The sequence below is a fragment of the Sipha flava genome, unplaced genomic scaffold (assembly GCF_003268045.1).
Source record: "Sipha flava isolate LNK unplaced genomic scaffold, YSA_version1 248_pilon_pilon, whole genome shotgun sequence".
Classification (NCBI taxonomy): Eukaryota; Metazoa; Arthropoda; class Insecta; order Hemiptera; family Aphididae; genus Sipha; species Sipha flava.
The window spans coordinates 411,741-430,193 of NW_020272897.1; the positions used below are offsets into that span (position 1 = coordinate 411,741).

At 26.2% G+C, this 18,453-nt stretch overlaps 3 protein-coding genes across 5 annotated transcripts; 2 read left to right on the forward strand and 1 right to left on the reverse strand.

Moving 5' to 3' along the window:
- The first annotated feature begins 242 nt into the window (after window positions 1-242).
- On the forward strand, window positions 243-1,265 carry LOC112684287 (probable U3 small nucleolar RNA-associated protein 11). The gene is made up of 2 exons (XM_025555712.1): window positions 243-386; window positions 447-1,265. Exon 2 carries the CDS (start codon window positions 454-456, stop codon window positions 1,201-1,203), a length of 750 nt encoding a protein of 249 aa, XP_025411497.1. The 5' UTR covers window positions 243-386; window positions 447-453; the 3' UTR covers window positions 1,204-1,265.
- On the reverse strand, window positions 1,259-4,629 carry LOC112684286. Of its 2 annotated transcripts, none has more exons than XM_025555711.1 (7): window positions 4,280-4,629; window positions 3,478-3,630; window positions 3,228-3,340; window positions 2,994-3,164; window positions 2,239-2,436; window positions 1,675-1,789; window positions 1,259-1,387 (listed from the first exon to the last, which is right to left on the reverse strand). In XM_025555711.1, exons 1-7 carry the CDS (start codon window positions 4,374-4,376, stop codon window positions 1,299-1,301), a joined length of 936 nt encoding a protein of 311 aa, XP_025411496.1. In that variant the 5' UTR covers window positions 4,377-4,629; the 3' UTR covers window positions 1,259-1,298. The 2 variants fall into 2 exon arrangements, with proteins under 2 accessions (XP_025411496.1, XP_025411495.1); XM_025555710.1 differs by having other exon boundaries at window positions 3,228-3,403; window positions 4,280-4,626.
- Window positions 4,630-14,541: 9,912 nt separating this feature from the next.
- Window positions 14,542-17,960, forward strand: LOC112684292 (methionyl-tRNA formyltransferase, mitochondrial). Of its 2 annotated transcripts, none has more exons than XM_025555725.1 (5): window positions 14,542-14,869; window positions 14,930-15,136; window positions 15,814-15,936; window positions 16,771-16,949; window positions 17,508-17,960. In XM_025555725.1, the coding sequence occupies exons 1-5, from the start codon at window positions 14,676-14,678 to the stop codon at window positions 17,867-17,869; spliced, it is 1,065 nt and encodes a 354-aa protein (XP_025411510.1). In that variant the 5' UTR covers window positions 14,542-14,675; the 3' UTR covers window positions 17,870-17,960. The 2 variants fall into 2 exon arrangements, with proteins under 2 accessions (XP_025411510.1, XP_025411511.1); XM_025555726.1 differs by having other exon boundaries at window positions 14,732-14,820.
- Window positions 17,961-18,453: the final 493 nt, after the last annotated feature.

An 18,453-nucleotide genomic window follows, 5' to 3' on the forward strand; every position in this document is an offset into this window, starting at 1 on the left:
ATGATAGGGAGGGCAGTAGGTGGCCCGCGGGTTGAAGACCCCTGGTCTATGGATTCAACAAGTTTGCTCGTTTTTTAACAAGTACGCGCTCTAGTATAGTATATACATCTCGGTAGAAATAAGTATACAGAACAAATTGATCCAAAGAACTTAGTGACCTATTCTAGTTAACAATATGTTTATCGTACTCAACGAGATAAGAAGTCTTCTTATCTATCTCGATGATCATACTATAATTATATTATCTAATTGTAAAACACATGTATTTATTTAATGATAATTTTATTTACCATCAATTGTTGATTATCTCTGAGAAATAAGTAATAGTTGTAAAATATTAAGCTTAACTCAAATTAAAGATTCTCTAATTTTGTAGTTCATTGTTGGTAAGTGAATTATAATACATTTGATCGAAATCATCATAATAATAACTTAAAATTATTTAGATTAATAATGTCATCGTGGAAAAAAGCATCAAAAGTCAATCAAAAAACACATAGAGAACGTCATCAACCGGAAGTTCGTCAAAAGTATGGATTGCTAGAGAAGAAAAAAGATTATAAAGTTCGAGCAAGGCATCATCAAGAACGTGAGCGTGTTCTGAAGTTGTTAAAAAAACGAGTACAAAATCGCAATCCAGATGAGTTTTATTTTCACATGACAAAATCTAAAGTTGAAGATGGGCGACATGTAGAAATACGTGATGAAGATGAACATACTGAAGAACAAATAAAACTCATGCAGACAAGAGATTTAAAGTACATCAACATGCGAGCAACTATGGAAAGGAAAAAGATTGATCGATTACAATCTGAATTACATTTTTTAGATCAAGCTAATCAAACAGATAATACTCATATATTTTTCAATGATAATGAACAGTGTGATTTGGCTGAAAAGTTTGATACACATCCAGATCTTATCAGTAGAAAAGTTAATCGTTTAAGATTATCAGACTTAAAAAAAATACAATTGCCAGATTTAGATGAAGAAACTATTAAACAAATGACTTCTGAAAAGAGAAAAGCATATAGAGAACTAGAGCGAAGAAAAAATCGTGAAAAAGAATTGTCTGTAGTTCAAAGAAAATTAGAAATCAAAACTCATTTGCTTAGTTCTAAACAAGAACCACCAAAAAAAATAAAACCAGCTACAAAAGAAGCAGCACCGATTTATAAGTGGAAATACGAAAGGAAAAAATAATTTTTAATTAATAAATTATGTTAATATAGTATAATAAGCTTTTTATTATAAATAACATGTAATATACATACATTTAAAAATTTTTTTTATTTGTTTTACTCTAAATTTGTCTCATAAATCATATATTTCGGAATGAAATCAATTTCTTCTGTTTCTAATATAGAACAATCTTTGAATCTAATTTCTAAAAATAAAAACATGTTTAGTATGAATAATTATTTTTGATTAATTCAAAATTAGAGAGTTATGTGATTTTAAAAATATGATAATAAACATTAAATTAACAGAATTTTTTATTTATGCTAACCTTACCTAATCTATGGTAAAATGTTAACACTTTATTAAAAATTAATTTTAATATGAGGTGTTTAACCGATAATGATGTCAGAATACAGTTTAACTTTTATAGCAACGTTATATATTTTATGTAATAAAATATTCATAATTAAGGTAAATATTGATACTACTTGCCGTATGATGTTTCATTTAAATCTTCGTTGTTATCATGGCACATAACCCAGTTACCAATAAAAATTTTTTGCTTAAATATAATTTTTTTTTTCGAATTCTTCAATTTAACAAGAATCTAAACAAAAATAAAATATTTTAATGTATACATAATTTTATTATTTATAGAAATTAAATTAAATTCAAAATCCAAATCTAAATTCTAAAGCAGTGATCAGCAACCTGTTGCCATGTGGCCTTCATTAAATTTTAAAACTATTAAATTTAATTGTATATGATATAAATTTTTTTATAGGGTCCGTCAACTTTTCATAATTTGTATCCAAAAAAGTTAAATTTGAAGAGGAGCACTAAGCTTGTTCAATATTCCTGAATAATTTTTTTACTTGTATATATATATATATATATATATATATACATTTACAAAAGTGATAAATAAAATGCCTTTAATATTATATCCTTATTTTTTTTTTAATTAATTTAAACAAATAACATTATATTAGGTTGATTTATTTTGGATTGATACTTACTGCTATTATTATAATAATAGTTTAATACAGTAATAACCTTAATTTTATACTCTACATCAAAATAGTTAAATGCATTATTGGATGTGTTTGTAGTGGGAATCACTGCTGGTATATATAATGGAAGTTGAGACCAAACTTGCATACTTCCACTGGCAATATAACCTCTTGTACTTTCAGCAACTACTCTGGTATGTTTTAATGGTAATAGATGAAGGTTTTCCCAATATTTTGTAGTCTGTAATTTATTAAATACCAGTAAAATAAGATAATAATAAAAATTAACCAAGCATTAAAGAATGAAAACAATAAAATATTTAAGTTGATAATAACTAAAAAAAAATTCCAAAGGTTTACAAGCAAAATAACAAGATTTTTAATGAGCCTATGTATTAATTAAATTGCATAGACATATATATTAAATCATTAAACAACTTGAATAATTCATAAAATTTAATCACTAATATATTTAACTAAAAAATAGAAGTTGAATAGTAAGAAAGTTGATTTTACATACACCAGTTTGCCAGCTTACATAATTGAATTAAAAGTGAGGTTTTGAGGAAAGCTTCAGTAATTCTTCTTAATTGATTAATATACCCTTAGACTCATTATATTTTTAATTATTCTATAGGATTGATAATCTCTAATTTGGCTAATTTCAAGTTTTAATATTTTATAATACGATACAATACAATTTTATACTATACATAAAATAATGTGATACTACACTAATGAAAAATAGTTTATAGCTTAATTTATACTTATTCAATTTTATATTTAAAATAAACTTACTTGAATTAAAAATATTTTAGACAAAATTATGTCTTTCCACGAGTTGTTTTTTATAATAGCTTCAAGAAAAATTGTTTCTCCAGGTAAATAATACGTCTGTTTTAAATTTAAAATTATTTTAACTGAATGAAAGAAATTGAATAATGATACGGAAAATGCTGCATGTTTAACCTGTATAACATTAATACTATTAACTACCTATTATTGAATATAAATATAAATAGTTAAACTTACAAGTACATCATTACGTTTTTCTAGGCCTACCCATTGATTGACACTGAAATATTTTTTGCACTTGTTACTATCAAATTTTGCTGTTATTTTGTACCTCGTATGACCAAAAGGAACTTCATGTGATGGTGGTAAATTGTTGGGTAAAACAAAATGGAATATGAATATTTTAGAATAATCTTAAATTGATGAAATTAAAAAGTTATTATAAGAGGCTAAAATATAATTAATTAAAAATAAATATAGCAGGTACCAGTATCATCATTAATTGGTGACAAATTAGAGGAGTCCATTTTTGGAACCAGTACAGCTGTATCTTCAAAGAACAATATATATTCTTCGTTTTCTTTGCTGGTGCCTGGTTTCCGTATACGTGTGAATCCTTTGGCACTTAAGGTAGGTTTTTCTATTGGTTAAAAAGTTTATGTAAGATATATAAAAGCTATGAGACCACCTAGATACATAAATATTAAAAAAATATTAAACAGTATCGGATATAAGTCTTGGAAGGCTAGGTTATTACTAATAATCAAAGGACCATTAAAAAAAATAAATCAATCTACAATGAGCAATATTATAATTTTGTTTAACATTCATATAATTTATTATATAATTATTTGATATTAAAATCTGAACAAAGATCAAGTAACAAGTCACAAGTACAGAACTTTTCAAGGAAGGGGAAAAATTATATATTTTCCATTTTTTTTTTTTTTGTTACATTAAATTTTAACATTAAGCGTAGGTACGTGATTTAGAACTTACCATAGTGTAGATACGTTTCGTATTTTCGTATATAACAATTTTGGAGTTAATATATCTTACTACAACGTTCATTTGATGTAAAAGATTACATATATGAACTTGGTTCAATTTTTTGAAAAGAAAAAAAATGGACTTACATTATTTTACTTGTGGTGTACAGAAATGTTTTTGATATACTACATAACCACGATGTATTTTTTACGCCATAAAATAAATCTAAGAACCTGCACCCGAGGCCCCTGTGATCTTTAGATCCGGCACTGAAAACACTTCGTACTCGTGTAACTTACCATTGGGATCGGTACATGGTAGCCGTACGCATAGTGCGCCTGTAACGATACTGCCGGGGAACGACACCTGACACACGTCATTTAGGAAAAGATCCATTTTTCGAGTCGTTCGTGGATCGATACTAATTTCCGGTTCACGGTTGTTTGAACAAAAATCAACTGATCAAATGGTGAATCTGTCGATTGCGATGAAGGAATATTTAAAAATCATAAATTTTTAGTTGTAGATGCCTGAACGGAAATAGGAACAGATTTCTATTAAACCGCAGTCATGAGGTAATAGCCATACGGCGTGGCGGTAGTTAACTGTTTAAAATTATATCTACATCAACAGTCAACAGAATACAGTAGTTGCAGTTTGACAGTTGGGTTTGGACTTTGTATGCGTTAGTCACAACTCATGTTACCAACGTAAATTAGTCGTAAGCTTGCAGTAGCCGATGACTGAAATGACTGATATGATATTTATTTTTAGTAACATTTACTTTTGGTGCTGAACCGAGGGAAATCCGTAGAATATATTGCACAGCATTCAAGTTTCAGCGGACTAAATTTGGTGTAAAAATCTAATTCGTGCTTAATTTGGTTACTTAATTCGAGGCGGATTTTCACCGTTTAGCATTTAATTTTTAATTTACTTTTCTTGTTCCTGCAGTACGGGGGTTAAGGGGGTGGACAAAGAGGGCAATTGCTCCGGTGATGATTTTTTAGGGGCGGCATAAACAAAAGGTTTTGAGTTTTTTAATGCATTATAATTTGCAGGAAGAATTATTAATTATTGAAAAAAAAATATATAACAAATAATACTAGTAGTATAATATTATATCGTCTACCACAGAATTATCAGGTGAGAGAGCGTTTAGAGTATTATTAGTATGACCATTATTATTACAGTGCTTAGTATTTTCTATTTTCGTTCGTATTATCGTATTATTTTCGAGTATAAATTGTAAACAATATGTTGACAGGAGTAAACACATTGTCACAAATGTGTTTGTTATATACCCGTATTATAATTTATAATCATAACATTATTAAATTTGATATTTATAGTTTTAAATTATTTATTTATTCACTCCCGAGCAATTTTTTTTATTATTATTATTCTATTGTCTATTAATCTTTCGAGTTTCGTCATATTGACTAAAAAAACAAACAGACTTAATATTTGCTTACAACGGATTTTCTTCAATTAATGAGTGGACAGCGCATAAAGTTAAGTAGTGTTAAATTTTTATATTAAATACTAATAGTTATATTATTTTAAAAATTCCCATATTAGCTATGTTTTTTAAATATAGATCAATAAAACAATTTTATCGTTGTCGTTATTTTTATAATTTTTTTATATAATGGATACAACGGTTTAATACGTTTGTAAAAGGCGACATTTGAAATCTGCTTTTAAACGGTGTATTCGTTAATCCAACATTGGGTCCTTATAAACTTTTTCGATATTCACGAGTGAGTAGAACAACAAAGAGTAATACTAACCTAACAAGAGTAAGAAGTATTGTTATAAATAGATACTTTCATAACAAACCAGTAAAATGTTGCATTTTTTTTTTGTTTTCTGGCCTTTAAGATTATTCCGTATAACAAATTTCCCTAGGTCCGTATCACCAGCACTTTTAAATAATAGTACCAAACTTTGACAGTATTTTATACTTTTTTTTGTACAATTTTGTACAACCAAAATACAATTTTGTACATCCACCCAAAACCGAGAAATTCCGACTTTTCTATGGTCATCACATTTTATACTGTGCCTACTACCTATAATAGCCAAAATGTTGTACAGTAATACAGTATTAGTAAAATAATATGACAATAAGTTAAGAGGACGTGTTACCAAAACGTGTACGCGTGCAACGGCCGAGAAACGCGCAGTTAAGTGTTTTCGCGATCCGCATGCACGCGACGTTTATGTCACCCCCACTGTCTTTCGTCCAACATGGTCTTTTGACCTACCTAGTTCTTTTCGCGGAAGCATGCATTATTATTTCATGAACGGTGGTAGTGAGCGAATTTCATAATAATAATACAATAATACGCGTTCAAGATACCCATTTTACAAAATATCAAATAAAACTGATTTCGTTATCGAGTGAACGTTCGTTTTCATCATTTCGTCACCCCAAAACATTTACAAGAAACAACATTGACCAAAAAAGACTTAGTAACATGGCTATTTCACATATTGAAAAAACTTTTAAAATTAATTTTAATACTATTATTGATCAGTTTGATGCAGATTTAACAGAAAGAGGTAGAAGACTTCAATTATGATAGACATCTTGTAAGGTTATAATATTAGAGTTAAATTTTGATAATATTGTTAGTATAATAATTATATAAACATAATTAATTGTCTAGTATAGCATTTATTATGATATATATAATAACTACAAATTATAAAATTATGTATAGGTATTATATATTACATTTAAAACGGTATGACTTATGGACATCGGAAATAAATTACATTTTATTTAAAAATAAAGTAATATGTTAAAGTATAGAAATGCATACTTTATGTATAATTTAGTGTGCTTACACTTCTATTTGTTTTGTTTAGCTTTTATAGTTCTACAATTTTTAGCTGCGCTCCGACCGCTTTTAGAGTCTGATCAGATAAATTGTGAGCATGGGTGAACTTGGAAATTTATTAGGGGGGCGATTACTAGGGCAGAGGACTTGTAGCTCTAAAAAATCAAAATAGAAGTGTACGCACACTAAATTACTGAAGCGAAGAAAATATAATGATTTAAAATAGTTCTAAAAAAATCGACGAACGATTTTCTTATATTATTTTATATTCCTACACTAAAAAGTTGTCATAAATAATCATAATATTATCATAATTAAAAATGCATTGACACATATTTTTTTCTTTTCGGGTGTAATATCCTGGAGGTCTTTATCAATGATACAATAATCCGCTCTTACTAAGCGAAAAGATCACAATAGATTAAAGTAGAATGGAAACTTTTGTCCTTTCAAATTTTAGTCCGCCATCTTAAAAGGGCTCGACAGGTTTCTCAAAAAGAAGAATAAATTATATTATTGAGATATTATTGAGATACCCTGTTTATAAAGATTTTTTTCAACACACCATGATTATAAGAATTTAGATTTACATAAGAAGAACACATTTACATATGTATGTGGTTATATAATGAAAAATTACTTAGAAAATCATATACCTACCTTTATCAGGATTGTATTAATTTGCTCATCACCAAAAACAGTTAAATTAGTCTTTTATCTGATATTTGTTCTAATTAATATTATTATTAATATTTGTATATATGTAATTACCATTTATTTTATTTTTAAAACTAATTATCATATAACTAATAGTCATGTATTTTTTTTTTTTTTTTTTTATTTTATTAGCTTTTAGTATACAACTATGATAGCTCGACATTTATAGAGATTATAAATAAAACAACATTATACATTAAACATTAGTGTACATATTAAATAATGAAGCCAGCATCCAATATAAAGGAAATTATTAATTTGATGGCGGTAGTGGATTTTGTGTTAAGTATGGAGTGGATATTTAAGGGGATATTATAATAGTCATGTAATTTATTTACTTTTTTTCATTATTTTAAAAGAATTCAACAACTTGTTCATAGAATAATATTTACATTATGTACTTTTTCGAATTAATCTCTTTCGTAAATAATGTATTTTGTTTATATTACTGTTATCATTTGGATGTAATTTTTGTTACACTTATAAACTTAGAATGATAAATAATGTAATTTTGTAGTATTGTTGATAATATACCTTATGAAAAAGAATATATATATATATATATATATACATACAGTCAACTCGCGATATAACAACGAATTTCAAGGGACCGAGCAAAAAGTTCGTTGAATCGAAGTTCATTATATCAAAAGCATAAATCAACAAAATTTATTTAAACGATATTTAAAATAAAATTTAAATTTTATTAGATTTTTATAATTACATACCTACATACAATATGAGATTATTATTAAATATTTCATTAGATACATTCATACATTTTTTGTTTATTACATACATACATATTTATTTTTTAAAAAATAGGATTTTTTTTTTGTGTGTATCCATTTGCGCTTACGCGATTAATAGTGTTGTTCAAATTTAGAATATTATAAAATACACTGTCGTCAATATCATGTCTTTGTAAAAAACTTAAGACGGCACGGAGACCTAATTTTGCTTCATTCGAGCTTACGGGGGGCTCTTCGTCATCAGCTTTATTCAAAATCTCATCGTCATTGAGAACTTCACAGACAACAAAAACTTTGTCGAGAGCAACAAATTTTTATTTATATTTAATACAATTTACATTTAACAGACGTGTATCATATAAACGATACATGAACATTATCTTATCGCATAAGAATGGCCGAAACAAACTCGTAAAATGTGCTGTATCAATCTCCAAAATTGTAAAAATTCGTTACATTGCGTGAACTTTAGCCAAAAATCTTCGTTATATCGAGGAGACCAAAATACATTTGATTTTTCGTTATAGCACAAGGTTTTCAAGGGTCCGACAGTTTTATACGTTATATCGAGATTTTCGTTATATCGAACTTCGTTATACCGCGAGTTGACTGTATATATATATACTCTTTAAATATTTGTTTTTGTATAAACTGTAGTCAGACAAAAATAAACAATTTCTTTTTAAATTAATTTTTTTCTATCAAAAAATATGTAGTCATTATACATATTTAACTGTTGTAAAAAATATAAAAAAAATAAATAATTAACTTAGTTGCTCCAGTGATTTTAACTAGTTAAATTATATTATGTTCTAAATATTACAGAATAACTGCAGCTATTTATAGTTGACATATTTATTTTCAATAACATTAATTTTGATTTTTTAGAAGAGCTTTTTATTTATGAATTATTTAAATGAATAAGTTAAAAGTTGGTACTATTTAAAATATGATTTTTTTGACCAATGTCTAAAAGTAAAATACTTTTCATTAAAGAATAGTGATATGATATAATGTATAATGCAATTTATAAATATTGTATAACAGTGTTTTTATTTTTTTAAATATTGTTATATGTATATTATAATAAATTTTAGTATCCATAGGCGTAAGGTAATCAAATATATTGGGGGGGGGGGGTTGAAGCCCTACTATACATTTTAAAATACTTAGACTTATACTTATATTTTCACGGAGGTTTTGCTCCCACACGCTATCGTTCATCGAATTAATGTTAATGACATTCATAAATTTAAAAAAAAAAAAAACCACCAAAATGTAGTAAAGACATTAATTAATTTTTATTTTTTTCTGATTATTATTTCAAATGTCTATTATTTTTGGAGTAGAGATTTAAAATACTATAATAGTAATATAATAATTATATAATAATATATACTATGTTTTAGTATTATTGTCATTCGGGGAGGGTTTAATATAATCAGAATAATTTATCTGAAAGAAATATGCAACAAATAATTCTGGAGGGCCAAGCCCTCCGAGCCTCTAGATTCACCTATGTTTACACTGATGAACTTTTTCAATATAGCGGATCATATTTTCGAGCGGCCTTAAGCGCCTGTGCATTTCCTTATCAGTTCCACAGATTTCATTCTGTTTTAATAATTCTTTTATGCTACTTCTTCTTTCACGAAGATATGTGGACTTACAAGTCACGAATTTAAATAGTATCTCTGTTATCTAAAGCTGTGTTCTCAACAGAGTAGATTTTGAGAAAATACATAAGTTGAAAAATGCTATTTGTTATTTTGTAATTAGAATGAACTTGTTTTAATTTCGAATATATTTTTAATTTCCTATATATACAACAGTACTGTATCATTTACTATACAACTAACTTGTCCACTACTAATTATTCGTGTAAAACTTCGACTACTATATGGTAATAACATGACTCACAATATATGTTAATTATTTCTTATATAATATTTTTTTGAATCATTTCCTGGTATACGTGGGAGATGGTAAACTGTGGCATAATTAACTTTTTTTCAAAAGTTGATATGTAAATTGTAACAAGAAAAATTGAACATTATACAACCTGCGACAAAACCGATAAGATACATTATACAAGCTGCGGTACTTCATTTTATATACCTACGATATTATATACTAGTTGTATAATATGTATTAATAGACTAATGTCTATTTTATCTTTATCGATAAAGATATAATTAAAAAAAATAGCAATTCAAATAAACAATAATTCTATAGATATTGAATATGCATAACCATTGGCGCACGCAGTGGGAAGGGGATAAGGGGTTGTACCTCCCCCGAAATTTTTTTCCGGTGTCTAGGTTAAAATTTACAAATTTTACAAGTTTGAAATATGAAGAGCTAGTATTGAATACCTAGTATCATTGATTATAGAATGGTCTATTCTATTATCAATGCTATTATTTAAGTCAAAATATATTAACGATTTGCATAATTTTGTTAATTGTAAAATGTGTTATATTTTTACCTTGACCCCCCCCCCTCCTCTTCCCCCGAAAAAAAAATCCTGTGTGTGCCACTGTGCATAACTATGCACTAATAAAATATAAATATTCTATGAAAAGAAAATGGATCGAAATATGCAAATATATTTAACATAAAAATTTTACTTACATATTCTATAGGTCACAAAATAAATTTCTATCCTACTCCGTAACTTTTATTATTAAAGGAAAAAAATATGCTAAAACATGAACATCCGCCATTTAATCATAACCTTTCTACTTTCTTTCAACCTTTTAGCTGTAATAAATTCTTATTTATAAAGTATAATGCACAATTACATATCGAATATCACAGTGTGTATGTTATACGCTGTATAAGCGATTGTGTTCATTAATCTTAATTAGATTAGTATTTAAATATCTTGTTATTTTTACCCTCGTACTGAGTATGTGTATTTCAATAATTTTAGTCACGAATATAATATTAATAATTAATTAATTATAATATAATATTTATTAATAAGTTTGGATAAAAAACTAGATTTAAGACTAGTTTCTAATAAAAAAACCTAATATGGAAACTATTATTTCAAAAATTCAAGCACAAGTGTCTCATTAAAACAAGAACATGTTAACAACATTTAAATATTATTTATTTATTTTTTACATTTATTTTTAGTTTTATTTATTTAAGCGTTCGTAATCAAAAAAATGTTTATATTCTATTATGAATTATTCGTAGAGGTCGCATTAAAAAAAAAAAAAAAATTGGGATCGCGATTCGAAAAAGGTTGAAAACCATTGAATTAAACCAACGACTGAGTACCTGTTACTGAATCTGACTATCGAAGCCGAACCACAGAATAGTTTAAATTTAAACTATTCTGTGGCCAAACTACTGACTAATTTCAAGGACTTAATTTAAGGACTCAGGAAGCTGCCCCAAGATTTATATGCTAATATGTTAATTTATTATGTAACTACTATAGAGAAATAAATTATGATGAAATAATGGATATATTTTGTAAAACAAGTCATCACATACTCGTATTCAATGCCTTAAATTAAATAACTGATTAAAATTATTATGTTTGTTGTAGTATTATTTTTTAAATCTTTAATAATTAATAAGTTATTGTATTTTAAAAACTGATATGAGCAATACCAACTGATGAAGATTTTTTTTTTTTTGTAAAATTTTAAATTCAAACTCCTATCAAAAAAAGGTTGTACAGGAATTTACAGTATTTTTAAATTTATTTTAAGTAAACATGCATTAGGAAAAAACATTATTTTAATCAAACGAATATAGTCGTATGGATGTAAACCAAAAAAAATATGGTGAGCCTAAAATTATAATTGTACTGGTTCATGGAAAATTTGTGGGCACCACTGTACCTGATGATTCGTTGTATATACTACCTACAATTATCGTCACTCTCACAATCGGTTTCAATTCCTTTGATTGCTTTGTGAAACGTCTGATTCGTAACAAAATTCGTTTTCCAACGATGACCGATTTTACGAGTATTTCAATTCTCGGATTTTACTGGTGACCAATATTGCTGTCAATCCGTCAAGATTGACTGTTGTCTCCGATATCGTAGGATAATAAAAGTTTTTTAGCGAAGGTTGGTTCATAGGTATTGTCAATTATTTTTCAAACTCTTTTGATAAAGCGTGATGTAGTTATATAATGAAAAAGTGTTAAGAAAAACATGTACCTATATTCTGTGAGGTTGTTAGTAAACAATTTTTTCTACAAACTATTCATATTTTATAAAAATATATAAACTTATAAATTACTTACTTATTGTTTTAAATAACAGATTGTAAGTATATTTTAATATAATATAAAAAAATTAAAAAAAAATAATATTTAAGTATATATTACAATATATTATGTAATATATACTTAATACCTAAGAGTTAATTTTGTTTGTAGAACAATATTTAACATAAAATGACATGGACTAAATTGCATAGTCATATTTTCAATCGTTTTGTTTCGTATGATTATTTTTGACAACCACTTGAGTGGTTCATTAAAATTATCGGAGAAACATGGAGGGGACACTATAAGCGCTTTGGAAAACTGTACAGTTTACCTGCGCAGGCAAACCAGAGTGTGTATACGAGCTTATTTTTGTGCAACTGTATAGGTTTTGAAAACTGTTCAGTTTTCCAGAAAGAATTGAAAATTTATATTTTCTACCTGTACAGTTTTACATACTGGAACGTGTGTATGGTTTAACTGACAACTGTACCGGTTTCAGATATTTCAGTTTAATTTTGACAGTTCAGTTTTGCGTGCATGTCATGGTGGCAGATGAGGTTAACTGATGGTTCAAAGTTTAAACCTGATAATTTATCCCAACGTGTGTGTGTGCATTGCCTGTACAAGTAAACCTGTACTTTTTAACTGCACAGTTTACCTCTGATGGCAAGATGCATCGTGTATGGCCAACCTAAGAGTTGAATTTCCCACCATTATACCGCTATGATAAAATATTGTCATACATGGTCATTGATTTTGAGTGTTTGGCAATTGTCCGAAAAATGATAATGACCTAAGAAACGATAAGGTCCGAAATTTGAAAAAGCAGTACCAACTGACTAAATCGAAAATTACCTATTCCAATTATATAATTTATATTGATAAAAGTTATACAATGTTCCCCGATTTTCAGAGCGGGAAAAATACTAATAGATTATACTGTTTTCAACAAAAATGTTGATTACTTTTACTTTTTATTTATTTTATTTTACTTTAATTACTTTTACTTTTTCTTTTATTTATATTTATTTTCTACAAAAATGGACTACATTTTAAACTATGGTAACATATAATTATGTATAACATTAAATCATGGATATGTTCTCTGGTTAAAATTTTGACTTGTATTATTTTAGTAACCAATGTAGTTAGAGAAGGGTAATTCTTTTCTGTACTCGCAATTCTTCTTAATATCCATGTTATAAATCTATGTAATATACCATGTATGTTTATAAATATCTAGCTTAATATTTAATTGTATGTAAATTTTTCTTAAAATATATATGTTTTTTCATACATTTTTTAATTTTCCATGTGCTAGTATGTCAATAGTATACAATTTTACGTTTTAATTTTAAGTGTGTACTGAAAAATAAGTATTTAAAAATGTATTATTTAAATATATTATTATAAATTATTTCATATAATTGATACCTGTTTATTTTATATGTAACTAATGAACACAATATATAAAAATTAGCATATAAATAAGTACTAAAACTCATGTAAAAAAAAATCCTTAACATTATTTAAATTTAAATAAATTAATTGATATTAATTTCATCTTTAAATAGGAAATTCCAAGTATTAAATTAGGCACTAAAATATACACTATAATATTATATATCTGTGTCTTTATATGTTTATGTTAAATACACAAGGATTGGTTGGTCATAAAATGTGAACCGTAGTATAGTTTAAATTGAATATAATTATTATCAAAAAAAAAAATAATTATCATTCAAATGCAACAGTATAACTTCTTAAGTAAAAAAATAATTTTATAATATAATTTTTAGAAATTTTATATTGGCAACACATTTTATGCCGCTGTCTTTCGATTCCAGTCCTTATCATTTTTCGAACAACTGCCCCCAACTCATTGATTTTAGAATGTAATCGAAAATCTGGTTAAACTGCTATCTTATCATTGCGTGTTATCTATGGATTTGATTGAACAATTATATGATATGATTCTTATTTTATCAACAGTCGTTGAATTGTTGAAGAATCGAACTCTTTTTTTTTTAAAATATTTATAATTAAAATTTCAGTATGGATTCAACTGTTTTATTGAATGTTTGCCATAGTTTTAAAATATTAAATTAAAGTTAAATTAGTAGTATTAATATAAAATGAACTATTTTTTAAAGTTCATTGGTTTTAATTTTCAAAAAAGTCTACATGTTACGTTGAAGAAAACATCTTTTGCACATTCAGCTGTTTCATTGAAAAATAAATGTGGTTCTAAAGGTCCTCCTTGGCGTATTATGTTCTTTGGTAATGACGATTTTTCTGTCAAAAGTCTTCAAATGCTAACATCCAAAATGTAATTATATTTTTCCCAAAAAATGATATTTATTTAATTTGTCATGGTACATTTATATAGGAGAACACAAACTTTAATCTCAAAACTGGATGTTGTCACAACGTCTAAGGGCAATGGTATGGATGTCAAAAGTTGTGCAGTTGAAGAGAAATTAGATATATATGATTGGCCTGTTTCTAAAACACTTTTAGATGGGAATTATGATATTGGAGTAGTTGTTTCATTTGGAAGATTAATACCAGAAGAGATTATTAAGTGTTTTCCACTGTAAGATTGCAATATCACTCTTAAGCCTATTAAGTGTGTAACTTTTTCCTAGTAGTTTAATGTCTTTTATGGTAATCACTATATGACATTTTTGTATTATATTAAATTTTATATTAATTTCATTCTGCATATTTTGTGGTATACATCAAAAGGAATTAGTTTATACCACATTATATATGAGGCATTAAGTGCTGTTATATACTAACCCCTAATTAATCATATTGAGATTTATGCTAAACAAATTTCATTCTTACTCTTCATATTATTTTTAAATTAAAATGCACAAATGAGTTAGATGCTGCTATATAGTGAATATTTATTGAATGTAGCTTTGACCATTTATGAATTAAATTTTATGGTGTGTAGTTGTTAATTATGTCATTAACTGAAATGTTATAAATTGTGGGTTAGTCAGTTACTGCTTTTAATACTTAATATTAAATAGTAATACGTATAATTATTAGCATTGTAAATACCTTAATTTTTATATGATTGATATTGGTTTTATAAAGTTAACAATAAAATATAAATTATTATTACAGTAAAATTGAAATTCAATATTCTATGATTTAATTATTACATTAATATATATTTATAATGTAATATTATTTACTACACTGCTCAAAATAGTCATATTATTTATATTTTATAAATATTTGTTTTTAATTCTGTTTCAGAGGAATGATTAATTTACATGCTAGTCTTTTACCAAGGTGGCGAGGAGCTGCACCTATTGTTTACTCTATACTTAATGGTGATTTAACATCTGGGGTTACAATCATGAAAATTCAACCTCGTAGGTAAATTCAATATTTTCAAAATAATACCCATGTTTGAAATTATAAATAATGTGGTTATTTACATCATATTTAGCTAGGTTTAATTTATTAGAAATTGTAATAAAAATCATTCTGCAGAATAAATAGTAACCTTTTTTTGTAGATATATTAAATACATAGGGTATACTTACTTTATTTATCATTAAATATTTATTAAAAAAATATTTATCAATAATTTTTTAAAATTTTTTCAATTTTAATAGTATGCTCTAAATAAAAAAGATACTTAATAAACTATTTTTGAGTTGTTCATTTAATCAGAGTGGTATTTTATAGGGGGCAAATATTGTATCCATCCAAAAAAAATTATTTTGAATCCATTTTTTTTTTTTACTGTATTTGGAACATGTATTTGTTATTTTATAATGTTCTTTCAAGTGTAATTGTGTATTCGATATCCAGTAAGTTTTTCATTAATTATTTGTTAAAATGTTTTATATTGGTTCTAATGCTTAATGTATTTAAAGAAAAGCAGCAAATATCAACAATGGTTTTATTTTTGGGTGGATAAAAAGTTTCATGTTTGATATCGCAACACATGTATTAAAACAAATGTTGTCCATAAATACTTATTTTATATATATTTACTTAAATTGTAGAGTCTCAAAATGATTCATTTAATTTTTTTTTAAATTTTATAAACACATTTTGAGAGTAAAAACTGACATACTTAATAATTTTTCTTAAATAATTATTTTATTTATTTATTATTATTTACTGTAATTCTTATTATTATAATACAATAAGTTATGTAAATAAATAAATACATTTAAAAATAAGACTACTATGTTTTAGATTTGATATTGGTGAAATTGTTAAACAGCATAGCTGTACAGTTGGCAAAGATGAAACAGCAAATGAACTAAAAAAAAAATTAGCCGTTATGGGTGGTCATCTGTTGGTTGATTGTTTTAAAGAATTAACAAAAACTTTAAAACATGCTGTACCACAACCTGAAAATGGGATTACTTATGGTAAAATATTACAACGTTTCTTATTGTAATTTATAACTGCTATAAATTGATTTTAAATTATGTAGATACGAGTATACAACTTAAGAGGATGCTACATCTGTTTTGTCTCCGTCTGACATATGTACAACATAGTAAATTTGCGTTCAGTAGTTCAAATTTTATGATAATATCTTTAGTATTAGAATAAACTGACCTATAATAATACATTATCTTTGTTTAGTTGTTCTGTTTTTACTAATGTTTTATTTGAGTTATGAGTTTTTTTTACACTCATAATTTGCTTATAAATTAAAATATTGAAAAAACAAACCAACAAAACACAGAAACTGTTTTTCCCTTAACGTTTGATTATAGAAAATTTTATTCTAATATTAAAGCTAACATCATTAAATTTGAACTTCTGAATGCAAATTTAGTATGTTGTATGTGTGTTAGATAGAAACAATTACATGCAGGTGCAGCATCCTCTTACCAGTTTTCCATAGAATTTTCAAACCAGATATTATAATTATGTTTTTATTATTGTATTTGTGTTGATTTATCTTTTTAATTTTTTAGCACCCAAAGTTAAGAAAAATTTATCTCTTATTAATTGGGATATATCAGATTCCAATTTAATATACAACAAGTATCGAGCATTATGTGATTTAATGCCATTAACAACAAATTGGCATAGGATACCTGTAAAGTTATTAAAAGTATGCAAATATCAGGCACCAAATGTAGAAACCGAGTTGAAACCTGGGAAATTAGTATATGATAAGCGAAAACACAAATTGTTTGTTAAATGTGGTGGTAAAGGAGGATATGTGTGTATTGAAAAACTCAGAATTCCTGGTCATAAAACTATGTCAGGTGAAGACTTTTACAATGGTTTTGTTTATATGAAACCAGATCACGAATGTAAATTTGGTGATTGAGAAAATTTGAAAATGTTAGTACATAATTGTTTTGTAAGTGGATTCTTGACTGTTAAATAGTTTTTTTAATTGTCTCATTATTAAAATCATAAAAAATTGTAAAATTTTTTAGTTATTAAATGTGTTACAAATTGATTGAATATATTTCAATGTGTTCATGTTTAGTTTTTGAATTTTACTAAACCGAACAATAATATTTTGAAAAAAACAAGGTAAAATCAGTGTTGGGAAGGAACTCGTTCTAAAAGGAATGGATTCCTGGAACGAGTTCTTTTTGTAGGAACGAAGCTTGGACTGCTTCCTTTAAAAATAAAGGAAAAAGAATATAAATTAATACTTTATATTGAGGAACGTGAACGAAAATCACAGTTCCTCTTGAAATTTTAAAAAACATACTTTTAATTTTAATTTAGTTTTTTTTTTGTTTCTACGCGTTAACAACTAAGAAGGTATTTCTAGTTTATTTACACGATTAATGAATAATAACATGGACACCTAACCCTGCACACCGCAGTGACAATGCTAATATTTATGTACTGGATTGTAAGAATACTAGGAATGTAGGATATAGAAATGAATTGATA